This window comes from Drosophila willistoni (assembly GCF_018902025.1).
Source record: "Drosophila willistoni isolate 14030-0811.24 chromosome XR unlocalized genomic scaffold, UCI_dwil_1.1 Seg143, whole genome shotgun sequence".
NCBI classification, from domain to species: Eukaryota; Metazoa; Arthropoda; class Insecta; order Diptera; family Drosophilidae; genus Drosophila; species Drosophila willistoni.
The window spans coordinates 5,544,211-5,561,214 of record NW_025814056.1 but is presented as its reverse complement, the minus strand read 5'-3'; the positions used below and the strand labels follow the sequence as shown (position 1 = coordinate 5,561,214).

The window sequence follows — 17,004 nt, the reverse complement described above, 5'->3', positions numbered from 1 at the left end:
CTGATTGTGATAGAGATCGATGTTAGTGGTGTCAAAAATCCTATTTCTGCGGTCATAAACATATCTAAATTTTTATATCTACATATATTTGTTTAAAAATCCATCAGTGGAGTTAATTTGCTAATTTATTTAGCTCACAGTAGCTGATTGCTTGACGATCGTGGTCCATTTGCCCACGCTTTTCGATACGCTTTTTGCTTCATTGGCCAAAATCACTTAGCATTGCCATTGGACGGAGATGCGACAAAAGGAATGTCCGTTTGGTAATTAACTTAAAATTTAACTGTAAAATAATGGATAATTAAATTACATTTTAGACATTTTAACATCTATTCAAACAATAGGATGTTGATAATAAATTAATTTTTGGCTAAATTCTTTCTATAGAGATTTGTTTGTCTTATTTTGTTTTCCGTTTGTTTCTTGTTGTTGTTGTTGTTGCTGGTGTTGGGGGTAAACCCAAGCTCTCTGGGAGTTAAACAAATGCGAACTGGTCCAAAAAATTCACAATATGGCGGCTGTCTGGAGCCATTGGCATTGCCGCCACAATGACGCCTCAACTTTCACGATCCGGTCTATGCTTGAATTTCAAATGAGTGACGTGACTTTAAAACTATAGGGGAAGAGAAAAAAAGCAACCAAAAACAACAACAACAAAAACTAAAATCGTTTGCAAAAATCAAGATTTAATTAAGGCGAATTTGTCAACAAAACAAAATACAACAAAAACATGAATATATACAGCAGAGAGAACTTGCATGTGGAGATGATGATGATGATCGAGATGGAGATGGAGCACGACCATCAGTAGGAATTCCCAGATTTTTGTTTTCGATTCGATTTTGTTATTGTGTGAGTTGTTTTTTTTTTTTTTTGTATTTTAAATTTGCATTTCTTCGACGCGCAGTATTTTGATCCACTTTTTTTCTGTTTTTTTTCTTTCTTTCTTGCTGTCTTTAAAGCAACAATGTATTTTGTTGTTTGCCTTTTGCCCAAATAGTTATTACATAGTACAAAGTTTACATGTAATACATTCATACACATGAGTATATAACAGTATTTTTCATAAATAGTTGTGCAGCTTGAAAGTAAGAAGTGAAAATAATAAAAAATTAATCAATTGTTATAGGTTAAATTAATTTTCTGGCTTAAAAGTATGGTGTTTTTTTCTAAATCTTTAAATTTAAATTTAAAAAGTTAATTCAATGTAACCGTCAGATACAACAGGTGATTGAACAGCTGTGCTTAACGGCAGCATTAGCCAACACTAGGACCGATTTCGATTTTGATTGTATTGTTGTGCTCATTTTTGCGCCTGTTATCTCATTTGCGAGTCTGTTATGGAAAGCATGCATTAGTTCCCCTCTACCCCACCGCTAGCTTTACTGGTAAACTGGCAATATTATTAAAAGAAAACATATTTCGCCCAAACGCCACCCCAATGAGAATTTCAATTTGTGAACGGATTTAAGACGAAGGCCTCTTTGAAGACGTAACACAAAAAAACTTGAAAGTTTTCAGGGGCAAGCAATAATCAACAGGTGCAGGTTATAAGTATTGTGACAAAAGTTTTCCAAAATCTAGCCGGCTGCCATGGCTGAAGTGAAGGACTGGCGCCCATTTGTGTATGGAGGCGTGGCATCTATAACAGCGGAATTTGGTAAATATATAGAGAGAGAGAAGATCGCTTATCTCTTGAATCATTATAAACAATTTAGTATACATATGTATATATGTATATGTATGTAAATACACATACACATGTGTGAATAATATACATACATATAATGACCATATTTACTTATTATTTGTCCAGGCACTTTTCCGATTGACACAACAAAGACGCGCCTCCAAATTCAAGGTCAAAAGATTGATCAAACATTTTCGCAATTGCGCTACCGCGGCATGACAGATGCCTTTGTAAAGATCTCAAAGGAGGAAGGATTACGAGCCCTGTATTCTGGGTAAGTATCTGTATGGATGAATGGGATGAAGCCATAGCATGGTAGCATCATTTGATTTGCTTATCATAAAACGTGCAAGTCGCATGTCCAGCATAATGTGTGTGTGGGATGTCGACGACATCGATTGATAAAGCGTCTTCTGCGTCAGCTTTAAACTTTGCTCCCGCTCGCTCCACCGATAAGATGCACGAATTTCCCCTTTTAAACTTTGATATTAAATATATGAATTTCTTTTTTAGAATTTGGCCAGCAGTGCTCCGTCAAGCGACCTATGGCACCATTAAATTCGGCACCTACTACACCCTCAAGAAATTGGCAAATGAACGAGGATTACTCATCCACGATGATGGCAGCGAGCGTGTATGGAGCAATATACTTTGTGCCGCAGCAGCTGGTGCTATCTCATCGGCTATAGCCAATCCCACAGATGTGCTTAAAGTTCGCATGCAGGTCCATGGGAAGGGTACTCAACAAATGGGACTCATCGGTTGTTTCAGTGAGATTTACAAGTATGAGGGTGTACGCGGATTGTGGAGAGGTGTGGGGCCAACTGCCCAGCGTGCCGTTGTTATTGCATCCGTCGAGCTGCCCGTCTATGATTTCTGTAAATTGCAACTAATGAGCGCTTTTGGCGATCATGTGGCAAATCATTTTATGTAAGTTCTCTCTTTCTGACTATCATGGCTATATATGCATATGTTTGTATATATTATGTGAGACATAGAAATTATCTAATCTTTTGTCATTCCAACCACTGACAGATCGAGTTTTATCGCCAGTTTGGGCAGTGCCATTGCCTCAACACCCATCGATGTTATACGGGTGAGTATGCTGCTGAAATGTAGTAGCAATAGTCCAACAATATGATGAAATTATTGCACAGTATTTTGAATGGTTAGACAGCCTTTAAAGTCTCAATACCTATTATAATTTTGTCACTCGTTTCGATGCTTACTTGTTCAACACTCTGCCTTAAATAGTTGGAGATCCCAATATGAAAAAATAGATGATTAAACAATCTTTGTTTATTTAATGTATATTCATTACACAGGCCGACATTTTCGAGGTCATGAAAAAGTGTTCTAAGTTCAATAGGTCTTTTATAGTAATTTGGGTGTGCTGATCACGGCCCTGTAATTAGTTTTTGCCCATCACGTCAGGATTTCGAAAAAAATGCGTTGGAGTTATTCAAAATGGCCTCATTTTCAATATTTTCTAGTATAATATAAACAAGTTATTATACTCAAAACGTTATTATTTTAACCTATTAATATATTAGGAATGATTTAAATGCAATTTACACAAAATGAGTAAAATTCGAACCAAAAAGTATGCTATAGGGATTCAAAGAATTTGCAACTTGTTCATTTTAAAGAATCATTGTAATTTTATGCATCTAAAAAATTGTTTATAAGTAATGTTGGCAAACAACAGCTATTTTTCTTCAACGAGAAATTCTACAATTCGTTAAAAATGTAGAAAAACAATTTTTAACTTTATATAGTATACTTTTGGGTGCCTATTTTCCAACCCTAGATCCCCTAATTTCACAAAATCTGGACGTGATGAACAAAAACTGAGTATGCAGTCAGAATCAGCGTACCCGAAGTAGTTAAAAACACCTCTCAGGTTAACGTCACCAAAAATCATGTCGGCCTGTGTTATTAATGTAAAAGAAAAACATCATCCAAATCAATTTGAGATACTTGGCAATCTATATTGCTTTTATTAAATAGAGAGGCACTAACTGATGTAGAATTTGTTTGCATTAAACGATGAACTTAGGAAAGAAGTGAGCAACTAAATAATTTTAGACCCTTGTCGGCAAATCAAGTTTCTATCAAAGTTTTGCCATATCCCCTTAATATTACTAAGATAAGGAATAAATATTCATGACTATACAAAGCTTTTGTATCGACTGATCTTTAACTTGTCTGAATTGAACAAATTTTAAATATAATTACATTTAATTCTATGCGGTTACTACACTTTTACTCATTCATAAACAAATAAGATAACTATTCAAACTACGATCCTTGAAATAAAAAAGTAATAGGGCAATTTGCAATCATGCTAAAATATATCTGATTTTACTTTAAAACTAGATGGAAAAACTGAATTTTAACAATAACTTTGTATTTGCCTCTGTTTAACCTAGACCCGCCTGATGAACCAGCGTCATGTGAATCTGACCATGAATGGCCTGGCGACCGCATCGGCCACACCCAAGCTTTATAGCGGCAGCTTAGACTGTGCGGTACAGACGATACGCAACGAAGGGTTATTCGCCCTCTACAAGGGCTTCATACCCACATGGGTGCGCATGGGGCCCTGGAACATAATATTCTTCATCACATATGAACAACTTAAGAAATACTAACATCGGCTGTAATCACCATACAAATAATTATCAGGTATCCGAAACCAAAAAGGGCCCATTACAGGCCCAACCGTGTGAGCTATATACATACATATATTTAAATACATTAATTGAACAATTGTTGGGCGCTAACTGAAAAGATTTTCAGTTCGTCCAAGTCGCCAGTTTGCCTTAAAAAAAAATTAGACAGTAGTTAAAACAAGGGACAGCGATTTATGTAGCCGGCGCATTAATAGTATTTCTAGATTGATATATCGAATTGTGTCTCTACTTTTCCTTTGTTGTTGTTTTTTTTTTTTTTTAATATTATTATTATTAGTTTTTTTCTTCGATTGCCTGGCTTATGGGAAGGGGGAAAGTCTTATGCTTGCATTTCCTTTATAAAATCATTTAATTTAGATTTAAAACGGTCGTATTAAAAATACAAAATACATCAACATTTATTTTGTAAAAAAATGCATTTAGTGATAGTGTGCAAAAAGCTTAATAATAAATTGTTGGAAATCTCAATACAAATGCATTTTACTAAAGATTACTCAGAGAGGCAAAGCCAATGGGCTTATCATTAGCAAATTTTTTATAACATACTTATACGTATGTATATGCAATGCATGATTAATAGCAGTCGGTGTTGATAACGAAACGACAAGATGTGACTAAACGCAATCTGTGCCTTGTTCTTTGTTAGTTTGATTTAAGTACTCAAAAGAGTATGTCGGACCCTGAGGAGACACTTAAATATTCTCTGACGCTGAATAATTTTCAACGATTTGAAACTGCATTGAGAAATGGTGCCAGAGCTCAAAAATATGATGAAAATGGTATATGCATCTACGAGATGTGTCTCCAAAGACCCAATAGCAGAGAATTTATCGAAGCCTGCCTAAGAAATGGATGTACAGCGGATTACGTAAGTATAGAAAAAAATTATAAGTAATATAGTTTCCGAACAATTCTAATAATTATATATAGGTTAATGAAGGTTTACAGAAAGCAGCCATCAATTATGCAGCGGATTCGGCGTGTAGTGCTAATATCCTTGCACTTCTTAATTGCAATACTAACTTACAACTAGATCATGAGTATGCAGGATTGACTCCACTTAATGCATTGGCAAAAAGGTTAACAAACGATAATGTGAATGACTTAGATATAGCCATTTTTGAACTTCTATGTCGTGGAGCTTCACCCAATATACCCGATAAGAATGATATAACCCCTCTGCACTATATAGTAATGAAAAGTGATTTAGACGACATTAAAAAGAAACGATTGATTAATCGATTTTTGAAAGAAAAAACTTTGGACCTGGATCGTTTTCGAAATGGTCAATTACGTCAATTATTAAGGGAGCAGTATCCCAATTTGATATTACCAGAACCGCACTCAAAAAATAGAACCTGGGACATAACTTACGATCAATTGTTCAACGCGCTTAGATATGGCAATGAAAATAATTTTATAGCCATGTCAGCGCATTATAATGGTGACGATAATGATATCCTAAATCTCTTGAAAGAATGCATTACACGTGGACGACTTCAGTCATTTGATGAGTTATTGAGAGCCCGTAACAACTTGAATATAAATAAAGGGTTCGCAATGATATCTAAATCTATATGTATTAAAAATTTATGAATCATTTTGTTTAAACAGATTTGCTGGAGATAAAAAACTGACACTCATCGAGTTGAGTTTGATACATGGCAATTGGCATACTCTGGAAAAACTGCTAAATCATCAGGAACTGAAATGGCCCTCGGACAAGCTTATGTTAATAAATTTGATGGGCAGATTGGATGAGCTGCCGGTAAATGAATACTGCGATTATTGGAAATGCTTTCACCTTCTAGTCCAAAGCAAACACGTTGATATTAACGAAACGGATGAAAGTGGTCATACTCCATTGCACTATGCTGCTCAATATCGCCATGCTGACGCTGTGCATTCCTTGTTGGCCAAAGGTGCTCATTTGGGGGCCATAAATGAATTTAAAGAGATGCCTTTGGCGGATATTGACGCTGTGTGGTTAGAAATGTATTTTAATCAATGTATAACAACGAGAAGCAAGTCAAGAGCCGATAGAAGTTTCGAGATAATAATGGATTTTAAGAATTTGGATTTATCTGCCATTGATTACATGGCAGAGACAAAGCATTTACGTTCCTTGCTAAAGCATCCCTTAATCACAAGTTTCATACTATTCAAATGGAGTTTGTATTGTGGATTTTTTTACTTTCATTTGATAATGCATACAATCTTCACTGTTTCATTTTTCATTCATGCATATTTTAGATTTTCTGAACCGCAAAATGAGTCCATCTGGACATTGTGGGTGATATATATTTGTTTAGTTTACCTCACATTCTGTGAGATTGTAACATTGTGCATTAGACTTAGTCAAAAACGCTGTTTTACATTTGGCATTTGGCTTTGGCGCTGCATTCTTTATTCTTTACTTAATATTGTTTTGATTGTACTATCCTATATCAGTATCCACATTTCAAATGTAGAGAATCAGCGAACTTGTACCGCCTATGCCATATTCATAACAATCCTTTGTTTCTCGCATTTGTTGGGCGCATTGCCATATCAAAACTCAATATCTACACATATATTAATGCTACGCGAGACATCCAAAAATTATATCAAGATTTTATTGTTTTATTCAATATATTTTATAGGTTTTGGCTTTTGTTTTTACATTTTATTTGGTACGCCAACAACAGAAACGGAAACAGAAACAAAAACAACAAATGAAAAGCAAAATTCATATCATACTTTCTCTAATCCTGTCAATGCCATGATTAAGACTTTGGTTATGGCCACAGGTGAATTTAATGCCAGCGATATTAATTTTCAAGGCTTATTGAGCTATTTATTCTTTTTACTCTTTGTCATCTTCACAACACTAATTATACTGAATTTACTTACTGGCATATCCGTTGGGGACTCTCAGGTAAATACTATATACTTATATTTGTTTTTATGATTTTAATAATAATGCAAACATTTTTTTGTTTTTTTAGACAATACGAGCTGATGCCGAAATCAATAGTTTAATTTGTCGTACAAGATTATTGTATAATTATCAGATCTTTGAACAGAATTCGGATACCAAAATAATCATATATCCAAATGACAAAAATAGGGTGATTATACCCAAAGATAATGTCCAGGATGTTGAAGGAGATAACTCAATCGAAATGACACCCCTAAGACAGGCTAGTCCACAATTTCAGCAGAATGGCAAACAGAATAGAACATGGCAATGTATTTTGAAACCTATTCTAGAGCTGCATAGGAAATGGTTCAAATGTAAAATAGATAAGAAAACAAGTCAGAGAGCATTAGATATACTGCGTGGTTTATAGCTGGTACCAGAATTGTCAATAAATGTTAATTTATTTCACCATTTTGTTTGTTTACACATTAGCTGTTACAATTAAGTCATAGAATATTGATAATTTGGGAAATAAAATTCAAAGCATAGTAAAGTTGATAATGGCATCCCAATTATCAGTTATTGAGTCCGAAATAGAGAAGGATCTGGCTGCCATATATGATGCAGACCGTTTGGAGAGGAAATCTCTGGTGCTTTGGCGTCGACCATTGATCACCATAATGTATAGCTTCGTTGAGGCTTGTGAATTGATTTTGATTTTCACTGTAAAACTGCTTAACAAATGGTTTATAGCCATTGCGTTTGTAGGATGTCTTATATTCTTTGTACCGGGTCCCCATGAGGTCTATATGGCGATATGTAAAAGGAATTTAGGCTTCATATTGTATTGGCTTGGACTGGGTGTTGTGTCATCGGCGGGCTTTGGCACTGGAGTGCATTCGTTTTTACTTTATTTGGGACCTCACATCGCCAGCGTGGCATTAGCGGCCTACGAGTGTAGGACTCTGGAACTCCCATCGCCACCGTATCCGGAAGAGAAAATTTGCCCCGACGAGCCGTATGCAAAATTATCCAACATTTGTATGTTGGCCATTTTAGGGAAAGTATGGCCAGAGGCTTTACTCTGGGGCATTGGTACGGCCTTGGGTGAGATGCCGCCATATTTTATGGCCAGGCCGCAACGTGCTCCAGGTGAGTATATGGATGGTATTGAAAAGCTGGAATGGCGAGCCCAGCATCGGTTAAACGGCAATTTAAATGTATTGGATCGCGCCAAATTGCATATGGGCCATGCGGTGCAAAGGTCTGGTTTTCTGGGCATATTACTATTCGCAAGTATACCCAATCCCTTGTACGATTTGATTGGCCTAACCTGTGGCCATTTTTTGATTCCATTTTGGAAGTTCTTCATAGCCACTCTCATCGGCAAGGCTTTCATTAAGGCGACCATTCAGCAAATAGTCGTCATTGTGGCCTTCAGTGATGATCTTGTTAGCAGGCTAATCCATGGCTTGGGTCAAGTGCCCATGGTGGGTCCCCACATTCAGGCCCCAATTAGACAACTCTTGAGATCGACCAAGCAACGTATGCATAACAATGGCCAACATGACAATAACACATCGAGTTTGGATTTTATTGCTGGAGTTTTTCAAATTTGCGCCCTTCTGATGATCGCCTACTTTATAATTTCCACTGTCAATTGTCTAGCTCAGAGACACTATCGTCGCTTGAAGGAGACTCAACGAAAGCTGCAAACCGTCTCAATGGTGATCGAAGAGATTGAACACAATTCCACTACGCAGGAATCTTCATCACATCAAGAAATAACAAATACTGACGAAAATGACAAAACTCGAGCCGAAATCTTGAATGAAAACTAAATATGTTTGAAAATATCTTTGGAGAATTTGAGTTTCATGATGAATGAAAACTAATCTAAGTTGCATTTATGTATATTTGCCATAAACTTTAATATTGATCCTAATCTTTTTATATTTCAAATTATTTTCACACAGAATAAAATAATTTGATCAAAAATTAAATTAAAAAAACAAATATTAATAATCATTCAAAAACAATGAAAAAACATTGTGGATTATTTATTAATTTAAACAAAGGTAACACAAAATATTAATATTATTTTTCACTTCATTGTTTTTGTTTTTTTTTAACTAAAAAACGAAACAAGGATAATTTTGTCTATGCCGTAGCATTGCAAGACATTAATCGACTTTGTCATGACATACTTTTCTGGATTCTCCAAAACTAGGACTATCGATCTGTATTGCAGAATTTTCAATATCTTTCCAAAAATATTGCTCGAATTTTTGTAGGGTAGTCAAATGCAAAAGTCATGGCAAAAACTCGCAAAAAAAAAAACCCATTAATGTTCTTATAACTCACCCATTTCAAGGACGAACAGAACGTTCTCTTGTCAGAGAGTAGTTCTTGATGATCTGCTCATACTGGCACTAACAGGATTCAAGGATTCTGTATTTTTTTCAGTGTTTTATGCCACTTGACATACAAAAATTAAATTTTTGACAATTTTCGTGAAAAATCATAACGAATACATCATGATTTTTATGAAAAATCGGTTTCAATTATTTTTTTTCGGTTTCAAATAATTTGCTGCCATTTTAAAATATAGTAAACTGCAATCAAATTGAGATCCAACTTTTTGAAATCAGTTAGAAAGATTTCCCGAACAGTGTATTTCCAAAATTTTACAAAAGTCATTATCTTTGGGGAATCTGTGTAATATGAGTGGAAATTCATATCTTTCATTACAAAAGAAATCTAATACTTATATTGTTATTTTATTGCTGCGCTGGCTTGAATCCGTCCTTGATGGGATACCAGTTGAATGAGTGGCCAAAAACTGTGAAAGATTTTTGAGTGTTCAACCAGAATGATTGTCCAGTTACTTATACATATATGTATATACATATGTACGTAGGAAATATTCTCAAGAAATAATTAAGATAAGCGCACAAATGTTTAACGTTTTGTATTCTTTATTTCATTATAATTAGTTTCGTTTTGCATTTATTTTTTTTTTTTTGGGTTTTGGGTCGGTTTTTGATGTTTTGTTTTATTTTCTTATTTTTGTATATTCTTGTTTGGTGTGTGTGAGTTTGTGAGTCTGATTCTGTTTCTGATTTGGATTTATGATTTTTCTGGTTTCTGAAATTTTTTGTTATTCGTACATATATGTATATATGTACATACATATATACTTATGATCATTGTACAAATACATTTAAATTCAACAGCAATTTTTAACACAAAGCTAAGCAGTTTGTGAGTTTATTTAAACGGTTTTTTGTTTTGTTTTGTGTTGGTATTGTTGTTGTTGTTAGATAAATACAAAATGACACCACATATTAATTAATCTATGAATCAATCAATCATTGAAACAATAATTGCATTTATTGCGGACATTCTGCTTTTGCTTTTGAACAATTAAAAGAGAATTTCTGTATCGGCAAATGCTTAAATTAAAGCATTATTAACTAAAGTGCAATTTAGCCATGCTACACAGTACAATCCGATTCCTAACATTTGCACTACGCACACATACATACATACATACATACATATATATATAAATATATATATAGTATATATGTATGTATATGTATATTAACCTATTATATAAGTACTTTTCATTTTGATGCCAATTGTAATGAATATTTAGTTTGGGACATTTCATTATGTTATTATGTACTCATTATTTGTATTATAATTATAATTAATGGTTATGTATTACGAATTTAACTTGTACATAACTTAAAAGCCTTGATCCAGGCAGTGTGTCCTTTTCTTTCATTATCATCGTTTGCTTGCTTGTCTGTCCCATATGAAATATGCGTTAATATCTAAAAATACATACACATACACATACATATAATAATCATAAAATAATAATAATAATAATGATGATGTTGTAAAGTTGTAGAGTCTTTTCGAGAGAGTATTTAATTGTCAGTGTTTGTATCTATGTGAGTGTGTGTTTGTGTGTGTGTGTGTGTATTGGTAATTATAGTTAATATTAAGTAGAAAATTTCAACATATACATTCGAAAATTGAATCAATCAACCAAGCAGCTCACATTCATACCGTATATACTTATTCATTCAACTTTACTCCCACATTGGATTAATTTATTCACTTGTTTATTTTGGTTTTTCTTTTTTTTTTTCTCTTTCAATACCAAATTCATATTGTTAATTGATATATATATATATACCCATTCCTGTAAAGGGAGGGGGGTGCTATCATGGCAAGTGTATCCCCTATCAATTGTTTTACCTCATTTTCCCCCTTTCCAAGGAATGATCATATTTGAATTATCTTCTATGTATATATGTACTTTAACTACATTGATTACAAATGCATTTTTTATTTAGTTTTGTTTTCTGTGTATTTTTTGTGTGATTTCTGCATTATTATTATTATTATTATTTATGTATCATTATTTTGTTATATATTCATTGTATTTGTATTTGCATCTAAACCCATTTACATATATATTTACTCATAATTTTGTCAGTATTTCAATATTCCTGTATTGCATAAATTATTTACTTTCATGTGGATATTCATAATGTAATTAATTGTTTGTTTAGCATAAATTTATTATCATCATTGAAATAATTATTAAGTTTAATTTTCTGTATGACATATTTTAAAGTTTTCTTTACTTGTTTTTTCTGTTTTTGTTTTCTTTTAATCTGTTTTATCATTTTGTTTGTTTTTACTAAAATTTGACATCTAATACAATTTGCTTATAGTTTTGTTTGCTTACTTTTTGGTTAAAAATTCAATTGCCTATAATTTATGATAAATATATATATATCCTATATATATGTTGCATTTTGTTTCAAAGATATTATTCGAAATAAAAATAATTGATTTTCGTGTTATATATATATATGTTTTTTTCTTTCTTTTTCTTTATTTTTGAAACCCTAAATGAACAGAAAAAATTGAATTTAAACGCATTGCCACGGGTTTAAAATAGGGATCCATATACTATAACATATTGTTCGTTCCAAGTGGGGATATCAAAATTTCAGAATCAATTGAAACCAAAGTGCATTTTTTTTATGGATCCCTGTGTCTGAACACATTATAATTAATTCTAGTATTCAAATTGTTTTGGTTTGTTGTTAGTTTGTTTCGTTTTCGGTTTCGTTTTTGAGATTTGAAGCAAATGAACTTGATTTGAGTTGAACTTGTTGTATTGGAAGTATATTGAAAGACAAAATTGTTAGCAGCTTATTAAATATTTGTTAGTATTATTATTATTATTCTGAAATATTTCAATTTGTTATTATTTTTAGTATGTAGTTTTTGTTTTTAAAAAAATATTAACGGCGGGAAGTACTACAATCATTTTTCAAGCATTTAGTTTAGTTGTAAGATTTTATCAATTTCAATTTAATTGGCTTGTTATATAGAAATCGCTATCATATACGATTTTGTAGCAAAAATTTCTTTCGATTTTTTGTTGGTTTTTTTTTGTTGTTTTTTTTTAGGTTTGATTGTAGAAAAATGTATGCGGACTTTACGCTTTCTTTTAATTTTTCAAAAAGGTTTTTATTGGGGGTTTGTTTGTTTGTTGTTTTATTTTTTCATTTCTTGTTAATATTAGGTTTTTGTTAGTTAGTTTTTTTTTCTTATTTTTGTCGTTTTTGTTGTTGCTGTATTATACTTATCAAAAAGCAAAAAGGTTCTTCTTCCTTTGTATTGTCCTTAATGTCTCAGAAATTTGTTGTCAGTTTATGATGAGAAAGTGGGTGAAGTCTGTTTCTATCGGAGAATTTGTTTTCGGTTTCTTTTTTCTTTTTTTTTTTTGGTTGGTTCCCATCATCATCTACTAATTATCATTTAGGACAATGGAAATTGTTGTTGTTTTTCATCTTTTTCTTTTGTTTATGTTTTCTTTCATATTCTTTATGTTTTTTTGTTGTTTTTTTTTTGTTTGTATATTTTTTTATCTTTATTTTTATTTGTTTTTTTTTTTTTTTTTGGTATTTGTAATTTTTTTTTCTTTATTTATTTTGTTCATTATAATATTGTCTACTACTTTATGTACATCCCTTGTTTTTGTTGTTGTTCTTGTTCATGTTGTTGTTGTTGTTGTTGTGTCCATTGTATTATCATTATTGGTTGTTGTAAAAATCGGAAGTTATATACTTGTATACTTAATGACAGTTATCGTTTTCATATTTCTTTGCTTGAGCTTTAATACTTCATATTTTGGAATTTGTTTTTTTTTGCTATCTTTTTTTTTTTATATTTTCCATTTAAATGCTTTCAATTCGATTGTTACTCATTCCTCGTTTTTTCTTTTCTTTTTCTTTTTATTAGTTTAGCTTTGTTTTTAAGAACGTTTTCTTTCTTAACCCGCAATGCATATTCATTTTGCAAAAAATAAAAATAATAATGTTAATATTGTAATTGAAGAGCAATAGATCTATGATTGCCTTCCTAGGAATTATTCTAGCAAAACTAAATTTCAACAGATATACATAATGCCATCAGAAATAGAAAAGAAAATAAAATAAACATATATTTATTATATATTTTAGTAAGCCGACATGCCGACTCTGAGACAATACCCTGTAGCCAAATAAGGGCCTTGTCTATTGAACTTAATGAAATTTGCAATGCCAATTTACAAATTTGACTTTGGTTTGTTTAAATTTTTTAATGGGCAAAGCCTAGCGGACAGGAGGGAGGGGAAAAAATATTATTAATAAGAAAAGAATCCGTATCCAGGCGAAAGATTTAAAGACAACCCTTTGGGTACAGGCTATAATTTAGTTCATTTGGTAAAGGATCAAAGGGTAAAGGACAGGGGTCTCTTCTATTTGTTGTTTCTTCTTTGGGTTCTAGTTATTTGTGTGGGGAATTTGTTTTTGTTTTCATTTAATATATATTTATAAACTATTTACAATTGCATTGGTTATCCGACAAGAATATATATATTTTGGTTTTTGGAGATATTCTTGCCCAATGCTTGGCGAGATTCTGCTTGGGTACCAGCAGAGATCTCTTAATCATACACCCTGCGCGGTGATGTCCACATTTATTAGTCATACAGTCCTGCAATGCAATGAACGTGACATTTAGATGTTATTATTATTATAATTATTATTACTAATAAAGTAATTTAGTTTACTCACTTCATTTAATGCTCTGCAAATATCCATAAAATTTACTTAATAAATTACAGATTATTGTGCTCAAGTCAATGTTTGTCGGTTGTTGTTCCTCATTTTTGTTGTTGTTGTTGTTCATATATAAATCTTTCATTCATTCATTCATTCGTTGGCCAATTTAGACGAACCATTCATCCTTTTGCGCAGCACCAACAGCTGCAGCAGCATTGGCGGCATTCGAATGATTGCCAATGCCAACAGCGATGTTCGTCTGGCTGAGACCGGCCGAATTTTGTTGTGAAAGATCTTGACCTAATTGACGGAATTTGCCAAGCACCAAATGGGACGGACTTTGGTGGCCATCTTCAAGTAATTGTGTGGAATGCGGTGGTACCCGGATGGTCCCGCAGGGTGATGCCAGTTTCCCGACGTTGGCGGCAATTGTGTGTGCTCCCTTGTCAGAGTGCCAATGCCAACGCCATGGTAATGCAGATGTTTCGATGATCCATTTGTATCGGCATTTGTAGGATGCACTGCATGAAAATTCAAATTTGTATTGAAATCTTTAAATTGTTGACTATTCATATTACTTACACTGCACTGGTAGATTTTGATTGACGGTATTCTCGTCTTGGCGACGGCACACACAAATAGCAATCGCCACAATGAGAGCACTTAGCACAAGCAGAACACCGACCACAATCAATACGAACCAGGTCATATCCATGCCAAAAACTGTGCTGGTTGTTTCACCTGGTAACAGATATAAATATAAATCATCATCATCATCATGCTTATAGACTTTTTTTGTGACTTACTTTGGCATAGATTTTGAACTGATTCATCGGAATTATCGCCACAATGATTTACCCCATCGCATAGTAGATCGGGGTGTATACAGAATTCACGTGTGGCACATGTGAAATCTTTGCAAGTATGCTCTACAAACAGATTGATGATAATGGTTAATATCTTTCATTCAAAAAAAAAAGACTTGTCCAATAAACTTACTTGGATCCTTAACCGATGTTATCACCAATTTGAAACCATTCGCATCGGTACCCCAGCCATCGGTCACGTATTTCAGTGTCACAAAATTTGTGCGGGTCAAAAGAGCATTCACGGTGTTCTTTGTGTTGCGACACGAGATATCAATCTGAAATAATGAGATAGAAAATTGAAAATGAAAATAAAATTCCAACAACTACGTGTAAAGGGTTCAAAATTTATACGTCATCTGAATCTTCTATGTCATTGTTAACTGTCTATGTAGCCAGGGCGGGGCCTGACCAAAATATTGTATATAAAATTGCATTCAAGCATATTTTAAAATGTCATTAAACAATTGGATATGTCTAATGTTTATGAAAAAAATAATTTCGATCCGATTAGAAAAAAAAAAAACAATTTTTGCCGCAAATTTGCAAATTTAGTTCTCGAGATTTTAATGCAGTTTACAGATATTTTTCTAACTTGAAAAAAAAAGATATAAATTTTTAAAATACTCAAAAATTTCACTAAATTAGAGCTTTAAAAATTCAGGATTATTAAAATTTGCTCTTCTTTGGTATTTATTATCTCTTGATAAGAAAATTAATATTCAGCGTGATTTACACTCAAGAATTCAAATTAAAAGCATTAGAAATTCCTTTGAATTTAGCAAACTTACAGATTGGCAAAATCAAAAGTTTTTGAGAATTTTCAGAATTTTGTATTTTGCTCAGACTGTATTTTGGTAAATAAATGAACAATGAATCAACCTTTCAGTAATTGAAAATTGCTGTAGAGCTCTGAAAGCGCGGAGCCCGCCAATCTGGCTAATCCGGCACTGAATTCAACTGATACTGGCTAGTAGCTAATTGGCCATAATTATGGTAAATATATTGCGACACAAATGACAAATGGTATTTAATGGTAGTTAAGCAAACCTAGTTCTGTCATTTATTGTTAGCAGGTTTCCATTTAAGTGAAAATCAAAACTTTTCAGTGACAAAATGTATAGTATACATTTTTGGGTTATGCTTTACTTTTGTGGAAATGAAATCAAGAAAAACGGCTACGGCATGGAGGAAGTGAAAATTGACAATCACTCAAATGTATATCTATCGATATCTCAGTTGCCACCGTCTCCTGTCTCTCCTGTTGCCTGGTCACGTCATCACTGATGCCGCAGCAAAACTGCAAAATGATGACACTGATGATAATGATGATGTCTCTGTCTCGGCTGCTTGGGGCACGTGTATGCGCCACGTCTCCATCTCTTGTGTAAATTTGTAATGTTGTTTGGCATTGCCTTCTGAAACTTCCACTAAGGGTTCATCAACGAGAGCCCCGCACCCGCACCCGCAGCAGCAGCAGACCCGTAGCTTTACCACCCATTCCTTTTCCTACTCCCACTCCTCCTCCTCCCACCAACCGTAACCATTGCCGCTTTTTGTGTGCGTGTCATCGTTGTAGGCTTTGCTGTGGCTGCTTCTTTCATGTATGTGTATGTGTGGGTCTGTGTGGTTGCTGTGCATCTTCGACGTGCCGCGCTTTGTGGCATATTTTAATTTTGTTGCAGCCCGAAAAATGCAAACTTTG

At 33.4% G+C, this 17,004-nt stretch overlaps 3 protein-coding genes across 3 annotated transcripts in view; 2 read left to right on the top strand and 1 right to left on the bottom strand.

Moving 5' to 3' along the window:
• Window positions 1–1,342: 1,342 nt before the first annotated feature.
• Window positions 1,343–4,529, top strand: LOC6645480 (mitochondrial uncoupling protein Bmcp). The gene is made up of 5 exons (XM_002068064.4): window positions 1,343–1,660; window positions 1,817–1,964; window positions 2,204–2,620; window positions 2,726–2,786; window positions 4,123–4,529. Exons 1-5 carry the CDS (start codon window positions 1,594–1,596, stop codon window positions 4,342–4,344), a joined length of 915 nt encoding a protein of 304 aa, XP_002068100.1. The 5' UTR covers window positions 1,343–1,593; the 3' UTR covers window positions 4,345–4,529.
• Window positions 4,530–5,043: 514 nt separating this feature from the next.
• Window positions 5,044–9,129, top strand: LOC6645478 (transient receptor potential cation channel protein painless). The gene is made up of 4 exons (XM_047011910.1): window positions 5,044–5,254; window positions 5,317–5,939; window positions 6,001–7,022; window positions 7,868–9,129. The coding sequence occupies exons 1-4, from the start codon at window positions 5,057–5,059 to the stop codon at window positions 9,127–9,129; spliced, it is 3,105 nt and encodes a 1,034-aa protein (XP_046867866.1). The 5' UTR covers window positions 5,044–5,056.
• A 4,165-nt stretch (window positions 9,130–13,294) lies between these two features.
• The window catches only part of LOC6645476, a 40,372-nt gene continuing 36,662 nt past the window's right edge, over window positions 13,295–17,004 (bottom strand). Inside the window, exons 4-8 of the mRNA XM_002068060.4 lie at window positions 15,433–15,577; window positions 15,240–15,362; window positions 15,016–15,174; window positions 14,446–14,954; window positions 13,295–14,365 (exon numbers count right to left, since the gene is read on the bottom strand). Of these exons, the coding sequence (XP_002068096.2) occupies window positions 14,734–14,954; window positions 15,016–15,174; window positions 15,240–15,362; window positions 15,433–15,577 (648 nt within the window). The 3' untranslated portion in view covers window positions 13,295–14,365; window positions 14,446–14,733. The remainder of the gene's footprint in view (window positions 14,366–14,445; window positions 14,955–15,015; window positions 15,175–15,239; window positions 15,363–15,432; window positions 15,578–17,004) is intronic.